This window comes from Dromiciops gliroides, chromosome 2, assembly GCF_019393635.1.
Source record: "Dromiciops gliroides isolate mDroGli1 chromosome 2, mDroGli1.pri, whole genome shotgun sequence".
Classification (NCBI taxonomy): Eukaryota; Metazoa; Chordata; class Mammalia; order Microbiotheria; family Microbiotheriidae; genus Dromiciops; species Dromiciops gliroides.
In genome coordinates this window covers 509,630,035-509,642,833 of record NC_057862.1, presented here as the reverse complement: position 1 = coordinate 509,642,833, position 12,799 = coordinate 509,630,035, and the positions used below count along the sequence as shown (strand labels likewise).

The 12,799-nt window shown below is 37.5% G+C and overlaps 1 protein-coding gene across 7 annotated transcripts in view; it reads right to left on the bottom strand.

Annotated features, from left to right (window-relative positions):
• ARHGEF10 (Rho guanine nucleotide exchange factor 10) overlaps positions 1 to 12,799 on the bottom strand; it is a 233,289-nt gene that overhangs the window by 94,537 nt on the left and 125,953 nt on the right. For all 7 annotated transcript variants that reach the window (XM_043985031.1, XM_043985030.1, XM_043985033.1 and 4 more), the window contains one exon: positions 4,916 to 5,097. In XM_043985031.1, coding sequence (XP_043840966.1) covers positions 4,916 to 5,097 — 182 coding nt within the window. The remainder of the gene's footprint in view (positions 1 to 4,915; positions 5,098 to 12,799) is intronic.

Sequence of the window (12,799 nt, the reverse complement as noted above, 5' to 3'; positions counted from 1 at the left end):
ACACCAGAGTTTGCAGCCACGGGGAGAGGGAACTCTGGTCAAGATTCCAGAGTTGAAAAGAGTGCTTGTGGTCATTTATAGACCAGTACAGGAAAGTAGTAAATATACCTCTCCTTAGATCATACCATCTTGGTAGAGCTGAAAGCTTACAAGTCCCCAGAATTACCTCTGAAAACAACTGCACAAAAAAGCCTGAAGCCCTCCCAGGCTTCCACTCCAGAAGCAGAGCCCCACTTTAGCATAGAGTTAAAAGTCAAGAAATAGGCTGGAAAATGAGCAAACAGCAGAAAAATATCCAGACTATAGAAAGTTATTATGGTGGCATAGAAGATCAAAACACAAACTCAGAAGGCAACAAAGTCAAAACTGCTACATCCAAAGTCTCAAAGAAAAATATGAATTGCCACCAGGCCATGGAAAAGCTCAAAAAAGGATGTTAAAAATCAAGCAATAGAAGTAGAAGAAAAAATGGGAAGAGAAATGAGAGTGATGTAAGAAAATAATTTTAAAATGAGTCAACAGCTCAGTGTAGGAGACACAAAAAATACAGAAGAAAATAACACCTTAAAAAATAGAATAGCCCAAATGGTAAAAAGAAGCACAAAAATCAATGAAAAGCAAAATTGGGAAAATAGAAAAAGAAAAACAAAAGCTAACTGACGAAAATAATTCTTGATACTTAGAACTGGGCAAATGAAAGCTAATGACTTTATGAGGCATCAAGAAACAAAAACAAAATCAAAAGAATGAAAAAGCATAAGAAAATGTGAAATGTTTATCTCGTTGGAAAAACAACTGACTTGGAAAAATAGATCTAGGGTAGATAATTTAAGAATTATTGGACTACTTGAAAGCCACTATCAAAAAAGACCTAGAGATCATCTTTCAAGAAATTATCAAGGAAAACTGCCCTGATATTCTCAAACCAAAGGGTAAAATAGAAATTCAAAGAATCCATCAATCACCTCCTGAAAGGTATCCCAAAATGAAACTCCCAGGAATATTAAAGTCAAATTCCAGAACTCTCATGTTAAGGAGAAAATAATGGAAGCAGCCAAAAAGAAACAGTTCAAATATCATGGAGCTACAGGCAGGCTAACACAAGAGTTATCAGTTTCTACATTAAAGCATCAGAGGGCTTGGAATTTGATGTTCTGGAGGGCAAAAGAGCTAGGATTACAACCAAGAATCATCTACCCAGCAAAATTGAGCATAATCTCTCGGGGGGGGGGGGGAGGAACATATTCAATGAAATAGAGGACTTTCAAATATTCCTGATGAAAAGAATAGAGCTGAATAGAAAATTTGATTTTCTTTTTTATCATATCATATTTTATTATTTTGTAGTTACATGTAAAGACTTTTCAACATTTGTTTTTATAAGATTTCTAGTTCCAAATTTTTCTCTCTCCCTCCCCTCCCTCCCTTCTCCCCAAGACAGCAAGCAATCTGATATAGGTTATATATGTACAATCACATTAAACATATTTCAGCATTAGTCATGCTGTGAAAGAAGAATCAGAACAAGAGGGGAAAACCTCAAAAAAAGAAAAACAAAAAAAGTAGAAATAGTATGGTTCAATCTGCATCCAGACTCCACAGTACTTTTTTCTGGATTTGGAGAGCATTTTCCATCATGAGTCCATTGGAACTATCTTGGAGCACTGTATTGCTGAAAAGAGTCAAGTTTATCACAATTGACCAAAACACAATGTTGTTGATCATGTGTACATTGTTCTCCTGCTTCTGTTCATATCACTCAGCATCAGTTCATGTAAGTCCTTTCAGGTTTCTCTGAAATCCACCTGCTCATTGTTTCTTACAGCACAATAGTATTCCATTACATTCATACACCACTTGTTCAGTCATTCCCCAATTGATGGGCAGCCCCTCAATTTCCAATTCCTTACCACCACAAAAAAAGTAGCTATAAATATTTTTGTACATGTGGGTTCTTTTCTCTTTTTTAATGATCTCTTTGGGATAAAGACCTAATAGTGGTATTGCTGGGTCAAAGGGTATGCACAGTTTTATAGCCCTTTGGGCATAGTTCCAAACTGCTCTACAGAATGGTTGGATCAGTTCACAAATTCACCAACAATGGAAAATTTGACTTTCAAATACAAGACTCAAAAGAAACATAAAAAGGTAAACAGGGGGGCAGCTAGGTGGCACAGTGGATAAAGTACTGGCCCTGAATTCAGGAGGACCTGAGTTCAAATCCAGCCTCAGACATTTGATACTTACTAGTTGTGTGACCTTGGGCAAGTCACTTAACCTTTACTGCCCCCCCCACAAAAAAAGGTAAACAGGAAATAGGAAGCATAAGGGATTCAATAACGTTAAACTGTTTACATTCCTACATGGGAAAATGATACTTGCAACTCCTAAAAACTTTCTCATTGTTAGGGCAGTTAGGAATATACATAGACAGAAAGCACAGATGTGAGTTGAATGTGATGGTATGATTACCTAAACAAAAATAAAATTAAAGGATGAAAAAGCAGAATATACTGGGAAAATGGGAAAGGGAGAAGTTAAATGGGGTAAATTATCTCACATAAAAGAGACCCAAAAGACATTTTACAATGCAAGGAAAAATGGGGGAAGGAGGGAGGGAAGCACATGAACCTTATTCTCATTGGAATTGCTTCAAAGAGGGAATAACATAGAAACTCAGCTGATATAGAAATCTATTTTACCATACAGCAAAGTAGGAGGAGGAGGGGATAAGAGATAGAACGGAGGGCAATTTGTGGGTGGTAAAAGTCAAAAGTAAAACTTTTGAGAATGGATACAGTTAAAGGAGAGAATAGGATAAATGGGGAGAATAGGAAGGAGGGAAACACATAGTTGGTAATCATCACTATGAAAAAAATTTTCAGTGAGTTTCTCTGATAAAGATTTCATTTCTCAAATATACAGACCCAATAGTGGTATTGCTGACTCCAATCTATAATAATAAGAGCCATTCCTCAATTTGTAAATGGTCAAAAGTTATGAATAGGCAGTTTCCAAACAAAGTAATCAAAGCTATTTGTAGCCATATGAAGAAATGTTCTAAATCAATACCAATTAGAGAAATGCACATTAAAACAACTCTGAGCTACCAACAAACACTTATCAGATTGGCTAATATGAAAGAAAAGGAAAATATTGGAGGGCATGCGAGAAAAATTACAACACTAATGTACTGTTGATGAAGTTGCATACTGTTTCAACCATTCTGAAGAGCAATTGTAACTATGCCCAAAGGGCTATAAAACCATGCATAACCTTTGACCAACCACCACTAGGTCTTTGTCCCAAAGAGATTAAAAAAAAAGGACCTGTGTATACAAAAATATATACAGCAGCTCTTTTAGTCGTGGCAAAAAATTGGAAATTGTGAGGATGTCCATCAACTGGAGAATGGCTGAACAAGTTGTTGTATATGATTGTAATGGAATGCTATTGTGGCTTTAAGAAATGGTGGGCAGGATGTTCTCAGAAAAACCTTGAAAGACTTACATGAGGTGATGCAAAGTGAGTAGAACCAGAAGAACACTGTACACAATCACAGCAATTTTGTATGATGATCTACTCTGAATACTCTCAGCAATATAAGGAACCAAGACAATTCTAAATGTCTTATGATGAAAGGTGCTGTCCACCTCCAAAGAAAGAGTAGAGCCTAAGTGCAGATTGAAGAGACTTTTTCTTTACTTTATTTTTTGTCTTTTTTTCTTGTCTATTTTTATTTCATAGCATGACTTAAATGGAAATATATTTTACATGACTATAGATATATAACCCATGTCAAACTGCTTGTTTTCTCAATTGGCAGGGGGAGAGGAGGGCAAGAGAGAATTTGGAATTCAAAATTTGAAAAAATGTTAAAAATTGTTACATAAGTAATTGGGAAAAATAAAATATTAAATTAAAATAAAATTATTTATTTTTCTTATTTTAAGGAATAGCCCTCAAGTTGAAGGTGGGGGAAATACAGAGTGAAATCTAAGCAATGTAAAGATAAACAATACATTTTTAAAACCTTTTTTTAAACTTTTATTATTTTTTCCTGAAACAAAGGCTAACATTTTTAATCCCAGTATTTTTTCCAGGGAATATGGTTATAAGTGATAGAATATTATAGTCTCTAAAGAATTAAAGTTGAGAGTCACCAAAATAACAATGGAGAGATTCATGGTGGGCACAAATAGACTATAGTATTTTACCAACAGAACTGAACAGAAGTGGCAGAAAAGATGTGGTCAAAGAGACATAAAACCAGAAAAGGAGCCCATTTAGTTATAATAGGGATGGACTATATATTTCATTGATATCCTTGGGATGTCAAAAAATCTTGAGGATGGCAATCAGCACATTGGGTGTACTCCCCTGTGGCTTATTTACAGGAAGAAAGAGCCAAGAGTTACCTAGGATGAAAAGCTGTGGTTAGGTTGTTATCTTCACTATTGGAAACAGTACCCATATTAATGAGACCACAGATTCATCAAAGCATCTAAGGTCAAGCTAAATGAATGTTCCAAGATTCAGTAAGTGGGAAAAAGAGATTAATCCTACCTACACCATTGAATAAACAGCAACATCAATCAGCACATATACAAGGGAGAGTTAGCATAGCCTCCAAAAGACCAAAATACTTAACTTAGAATCATAGAGATGCAAATGCACAGGGGAATATCTGATTTAATGGGAAGAACTAACTCAATTGGCCATCTTTACCTATGTTTACAGAATGACATATTGTTATATGCTAAAGACAACATTTTGCAAACAGACATTGTTGTAACTTCATCTGCATTTAAGATCAGGAGGTAAAGAATTGTGATGGTAAGGAGTAGAGACCCTAACCATGTCAGGGGGCTGAAAAGTACCATAAGCTTTGAAGAATATTAAGACTGTCACTTACGCGGCTTAGCATTGGCGACCACAATAATGCTTTCCGTTGAATGTGCTTGGGGGTATCTACTATTTTCTCCTTGGCCTTGACCACTGCTGTATTCTATGACCTCTACATGTCCGAGAGGAACACTCCATTTTAATAAGTATCTTTGGCTTGTTGATATAGCCCCGCTGCTTTCATGTGAAGTGCTGAAAGAATCAGAACAATTTTATGAGATATTATTAATTATATGTTTTATGGCATTTCCTGTCACAGAGGACATGCAAATAAGGGATGTTTAAGCTGGTAAATTATAGGGGTCCTGTTTTTCTTTGGAACAGGCCCCATGTGGTTCTGTATTTGGGCTCCAAGTACATTAGAGGGTAGAGGAATCTTTCCAGCTCTGAGGCAGAAAACAGAAGGAATAATAGTGAAATTACATATTTCTTCAGAAAGCATTATGGTACTCAGCTTAATGTTTAATTATCTACTAAAAGGGATGAGCTGGCCCTGTGCTGACCAGCATATTGAAGAATTTCAAGTACACTAGAGAATTATAGGATGAAAATTTTCTATTTTGTCAGAATCTATGAGCATAAGATTGCAGGATTATGTAGGTTTTGAATGGAAAGAAATCTAAGCAACCAATAAGTGCTTGTCCACATTATACTGATGAAGAAACTTAGGCCCAGAAAAGTTGAGTGTTCTGTCTGAGGTCACCCAGGTAAAAAATAGCAGGTGCTATTTTTTTTATTTAAAAAAAAAAAGCCATGTTCTCTGGCTCTGAATAGTGTTCTTTTTCATTCTATAATGATGTCACTGGGCAATTAGGTGGCACAGTGGATAAAGCACTGGCCCTGGATTCAGGAGGACCTGAGTTCAAATCCGCACTCAAACACTTGACACTTACTAGCTGTGTGACCCTGGGCAAGTCACTTAACCCTCATTGCCCTGCAAAAAAAAAAAAATTCTCCAATACATACTTAATAGCAATTATTAACATATATTTGCTCTGTATTAATTGCTAATATGAATATTAATAATGTTGCTGGTACATATTTAATAGTTATTTGAGCTTAAAGACTTTTAATTTAAGACTTTTAGGATACTTATATTGCAGTGTGAGATCTATAAAGTGTACCATGATCCTTTTATAGAGGAAGAGACCGGTTCAGAGAGGTTTTTAAGTGACCTGAGATCCCAGAGCTAGTATATGTCTCCTTTGTTGGCTCATCATCCATATCAATTAGTCAGTCAGTCAAAAAGAATTTATTAAGGGCTTACTATATGCCAGATACTAGGCTAAGGTTAGACCTACAAAGAAAGTAAACACAAATAAAAATCCCTGTTCTCAAGGAATTTTCATGCTGATGAGAGAAATGGCATGTAAATCACCAGGAAATCATTCCACTCTCCATCTGCAGCCCTGCTTGGTTTCAACTAAAAGGAGCATGATGCTCCTCCCAGGAGAAGCTAGTCACTTCTAATACTTGGCACCTTCCCACCTCCCTCAGCCTCTTCTTCTGGAGGGTAGGAGGGTGAAGCACTAAACTCCTCCCAAAGCTTTCCTTAAAGAAGGCAGGAATTGGACTTGTAGCCCCCTCCACTTTACATCTATCCCCTCTGCTTGGTTTTCTACTCTAATGAACAAGAGGACCTCCTCACTTCCCTCCATGCACCTCCTGGTGCTCTCACCCTCCTCCTCCTTCCAGCTCCTTTTGCATGTTGTCTTCCCCTTTTAGATGTAAGCTCCTTGAGGTCAGAGGCTGTCTTTCTTTTTCTTATTTATGTCTGGCACATCATGTTTACTGAATTGAATTGATCTGAACTAGTTCCTACAGATATAAACAGAGTAGAAGCAAAGTAATTTTTTTTTTTTGCGGGGGGGGGGGGGGGAGGGCGGGGTGAGGCAATTGAGGTTAAGTGACTTGCCCAGGGTCACATAGCTAGTAAGTGTCAAGTGTCTGAGGTCAAATTTGAACTCAGGTCCTTCTGATTCCAGGGCTGGTGCTCTATCTACTGTGCCACCTAGTTGCCCCAGAAGCAAAGTAATTTAGAAGGGAAGGCATTAGCAGCTGGAGGTGACTTTAGCTGCAGAAGGTCGACTTTGACCTGAGTCTTGAAGGAAACCAGGGAAACTTAAGAGGCAGATGTGACAGAGCATGGTATTCCAGGCATAAGGGGCCAGTCAGTACAAGAACAAGAATACAGGGGATGGAGTGTCTTGTTCTATAACCTGAAAGCAGGCCAGATTAGTTGGCAAATAAAGTAGAGGGTGAAGCAGAAGACAGCTGGAAATGTAGAAAGAGGTAAATTATGAAGATTTAAATGCCATAGGACACTGGAGGTTGATGCTATTTTGATACTAGAGGTACCAGGGAACCACTGGAGCTCATTGAGAATGAGGTTGGGATACCATGGTCGAACCTGCACTTGATTTTTTTTTGTTTTTTTGTTTTTGTTTTCGTTTTAATTTTAAAAATTTTGGGGGGAGACAATAAGGATTAAGAGCCTTGCTCAGAGTTACACTACTATTAAATGTCTACAGCTGAATTTGAACTCAGGTTCTCCTGACACAAGATTCAGTGCTTTATCCACTGTGCCACCTAGGTGCTTCCAAAGCGACACTTGAGAAAAAGTCACCTTGACCTCTAAGTGAAGGATGGTTTGGAGGGAATGGGGGAGTATCTCAAGTATCATCTTCTGTACATCTTTCTTGATTCCCCCAACTACTAAAGTGCTCCCTACCAAACTATCTTATATTTAACTACTTAGTATATATTTGCCTTATTTTTTGTTGGACATAATTAGATAGATGGATCATAGAAGGAAAGAGAGCATTTATTAATCCCTTTCAAGTCAGGCTATGTGCTAAATGTTAGGAACACAAATACAAGCAAAAAAATTAATACAGTCTCTGCTTTCAAGGAGTTTACATTCTTTATTTTTACATGTATTTGTAGTCTCCCCCATTAGAATGTGCGCTTCTTGCAAGCAGCAATTTTTTTGGTCTTTGCACTTGTATCCATAAGCCAAGTACTATGCTAAGCTTCAGGGAGACTGGTTGGTTGTGGTCCTTCTTTCTAGAAGACGACCAAAATGACATCACTATGTCGGAGTGAAGGTACAGTGTGTCTGATGTGGCTGATCAGACCTCTATGAGCTCAGAAGGCTCTACCACAGGTCGGGCACAAATAGTTCACATGAACATTTGGAGTGGAGATGTCTCTAAATTTGTGCATCTCATGTTGCTTTTGAGCTACTGAGACAAACACGTGTAAAAGAGAGTTCTGTCTCACAGGAAATTTACCTATAATGGGGAAGATTATACACAAAAGGAGGCTTAAAAGCTAGGGGTGGGAAGGGATGAGATGTAGCACTATGCCCTACATTTATATAGTTTCATAAAGCATTTTCATTTACATAATCTCTTTTTATCCTCAAAGCAAGCCTTTTGTGAAAGCAGGTAGGCCGATTTCTGTTCTATGGATGAGGAAACTAGTAGTTGTTCATCCTTCATTTCTGAAGAGGACCAATGACATCATGGGTAGATATCTTTATTTTTGAGTGAACTAGACTCACTCACTCTCCTTGAGGGATCAAGATGACTGGCATTGGCCCCATATGCAGTGGATGACTTTGGCATCTTCAATGTCTGACCAAGACATTCAAGCACTTCCCCAAGCTCATTTCAGTCACCTTCTTGGCCACGGGAACAAAATGTTCTCATAAACCCATTCCACCAGAGAAGTTTTCAGAAGCTCAGAGTAGATATTTACCTAACTCACCAACAGGTTTCAGGCCTGTTGGTTACCCTCAACCTGGTTTAACCCATCTGCCAAGATGGTTTATCAGGGTGTGGCCACTGCACATGCTACAGCTTCTTGGAGCCATGGGTGAGAGCTGGGTGAAGGTGAACACCAAGAGTGGATGAGCAGCCCTGAAAAGGACTTGGCAAGTCCTTATACCATAGGTGCTTGTCGTCCCTTAACATCCCATACGCCATACATAAACTGAGAATCAGAGAGCATAAGTGATATTTACCAGGTCACATAACTTTCAAGCAGTAAAGCCAAGAACTTATAGTTATTATACTAAAGGCTCTTTGAGGTCAAGAGCTATTACATTTGTCTCTTTTCTTCACCAGCAACAAGCACAGTGCCATGGTAGGCATTTTAGAAATGTTTAATGAATGTCCAATGGGCATGATAGTACACTAAGCTGTCTCTCACATCATGTCCTGGGCCCCACCTGCACCCAAATTTATGTTTTCCAAAAAAGATAAATTTTTCAAGTGACTATTAACGCAAACTGTCTTTTTACTTAGAAAATATCATGCCTTCAGTTTTTCACTCTCACTCATTAGATGGGCAAGATTGACTTTTGTTTCTCTACTTTACCTAACATTTATGAAAATGAAAGGAATTGTAGAATTTACCTAACATTTATAAAAGTGAAAGGAAGTATGGTATAGTATATAGAGATGACCTGAGAGACATGAAGAATTGGGTTCTCTAGTCCAATATCGGACACAAAAGAGCTGTATGATCCTGAGCTAGTCAATTAACTGCTTGAAACTCCAGGATAATACTGCAGACCATAAGCTGACTCAAACTAGTAAAGGAAATTTAATCACAGAGAATTTCTTATGCTAACAAATTTTAAAAAAAAATCATAGGATTATAGAATGATAGATTATTAGAACTGAAAGAGACCTTAGAGATCATCCATTCCAATCACCTCATTTAAAATAGGAGGCTATGGAGGCTCAGAAGGTCCAAGTGATATGTCCAAAATCACACCAGTGGCAGGATGGACTAGAATCATCTAAGTATAAGTCTATTGCTCTTTCTACTACACCACAATTTCTCTCTTTCTTTGTACATGGACACTGTCCCCTAACTCTAGGGGTAGGATCAGAAATGGAAAAATCCAATTTTATGCTTTAATATAAAGCTTTCAAAGTAGATTTGTTTAGAAAATAAATTGTCAGGATTATTGTACTTTCTATAGAAAACATGGTATTTTTGCTTTCGTGTATTATTAGGAAAAGTCAACACAGAAAAGATTCATTTTGTGAAGATACAAAATGCATGGTCAGCATCAATGAGAAGTGTTGACTGACTTTCCTAAAAAGTTGATAATAAGCATATCTGAGGTCAGAGTGAGGCTATGCAACAACAATGTGTACCCTGGAGCCTTTTTCTTTTATTTTTTTCCTGAAATTAGTCCAACCATAAACATGAATGGTTAGAAAGGCAACATTTGGCTCCAAATGTTATTTTAAATAACAATGGCCTGAATCCTCCATCCAACAAATACCATGCATGGTTCTGAGAAAGAACCCCCAGGAACATTTGCATTCCAGGATTGATTGTGTTTTTCTTCTACTTTTATTATAAGCAAATATGTTCTTAAACTTTCAATTCCTTCAAATGTTTAGTCTATTATTATTCTTATCATTACCAACAACTCACCTTTCTAAGTACCCTAAGGTTTATAAAGTCTCATTCCTATAATACTCTATTGAAAGTATTCTCTCAAAGGTTAACAAATGATCCCTTAACTTCTAAACCCAGTGGCCTTTTCTTATTTTCTTTATTTTTCCTTGTTTTTCTCAGTCCTCTTTGACTTTTTAAGTCTTTTTGACACTACTGATTGCTCACTCATCCTGCACAGTCTCTCTCTGCCAGCTCCTCTTCCCTTGACTCCCCTTCTTGGTATCCCAGAATGTGCCGTCTTGGCTTTCTTCTGACCTATTTGACCAGTGCACAGTCTACTTTGTTCAATCATTATCTCTGTCTCCCAAGCCCTAATCTTGGGTGTTTCAAGATTCTATCCTGGGCCCTCTTCTATTGCTAACCTCTCCCTTGGTCATTAATTTATTCTCATGGAGTCAATTACCTAAATGAATATTTAATCTAATCTCTCTCCTGAACTCCAATTCTACATCATCAATTGCCTGGATATCTCTACCTGGGAATGCCATCAAATTCAACAGATCCAAAGTGAATCTGACCATATTTACCCTCAAACTTAACCCTTCTCTAAATATCCCTATTTCGGTTGAAGGCTCTTCCAATCTTCCAGTCATCACATCAGAATCATCCCAGACTCCACCCTATCCCTTACCCCGCCATATCCAATCACTGCCAAATCTTGTTGATTCTAAATCCATAGTACCACTCAAATCTATTCACTTACTAATACCAACAAGACATCACCCTAGCCCAAGACCTCATCACCTCTAACCTGGAAAATTATAATAAGTCTTTTGATTGATTTCCCTGCCTCCACTGTCTCTTCCTCTCCAATCTATCTTTCAAAGAGCTGAAACAATTTCCTAACAAACAGCTATGATGATGTCACTCGCTATTCAAAAATTTTCAGTGTCTCCCTTTTTGCCATTAGCATAAAATACAAACCAGAGCCTGTTACTTAATATCCTCCAAAATCTAGTTCCAAACTATTTTAGGATTGAAACAGAAACAGGTCTTCTGATCCCAAACCCAAAACTCTTTCCATGACATGAAGGGCCCCAGTCACACTCACTTCATTCTCAGATCAATGCACTCTCCAGATTTCACATCCTTTCCAGAAGCCTTGCCTCCATGTGGCTACCCTCCCTATTCTAGCTCTCTCTTAAATGTTTTCTTCTTTTAGAATGTAAGCTCTTTGTGGGTAAAGATTGTCTTGTTTTCCTCTATCTGTATCCCCAGTACTTAGAATAGTTCTTGGTACATTGTAAGTTCACAATAAATCATCTCTGTCTGTCTGTCTGTCTATCTATCTCTCCAAGTTGGTGTTACGGCAATAGAAAATAGGAAAATCAGGAAGAGCAAAAGGCTTCTGAGGGAAAAATCAACTGTTCCACTTGAGACATATTGAGTTGAAGGTCTGGCAGCCAGAAATATAGAGCTATACTTAAAGAGAGAGGTTTATGACTTTAGTTGTAGATTTGAGCATCAGCTAGAGGAGGTAACAATAACTGAAGCCATGTAAGTGGAGGAAACCTTCAAGAAACAAAAAGAATAGAGAAGAAAGAAAATAAGACTGAGGAAAAGGGGATATCCACAAAGAGTAGACATCAGGAAAAAGAGAAGTTGTTACAGAAGTAGGTAGGAAAAGATCCAGAAGATATTAATGTCATGAGCTCCAAGGGTAAAGAATAACATGAAAGCAAGAGTGTTTAACAGTGCCAAATACTGCAAAAACGCCCAGAAAAACCTTTAATGAAAAACTGTTTTATGTAAGGCATGTAAAAGAAACAGAAGACATAGTCTCTCAGAGAATCTTTGAATTTCAGAGTTGAATGGTACTTCAAGTCCTAATCCACTACAAACCCAGATAGTCACCTAGTCTCCATCTGTAAACAAACTTCTAGTAACGGAGAGGTAGGATGAGGGAGAAAGGGAAAACCCATCATCTCTAGATGCATTCCATTCCACTTTTGGACAGCTATAATTGTTAACAATTCTTTGATAAAAATATTAAGCAGCAGAGGACTGGCTCTTTGTGACTCTTCTGTTTCTAGATATTTACTAACAATGTTTTTAATAACATGTCTAGAACTTCTCCAAAAATCAGTCAAGCTCACTAGCCTATAGTTTACAGAATTTATTCTCCTTTCCTTTTTTAAAAAATCAGGCCAACATTTGCCCTTCTCTCTCAGGTGCCTTATAGTCTAGTGGGGGAGATAGGGTATAGATATATGAAAGATTAAATAAAATATGAACTAAGGAAAAAAAACTTCAGTACAATATATAAAAACACAGAAGACAACATTAATTATTGAATGAGAGATAAAGATAATGTGTACTCTGGAAATGTATAAAGAGAAATGTGGGGGCAGCTAGGTGGCGCAGTGGATAGAGCACTGGCCCTGGATTCAGGAGTACCTGAGTTCAAATC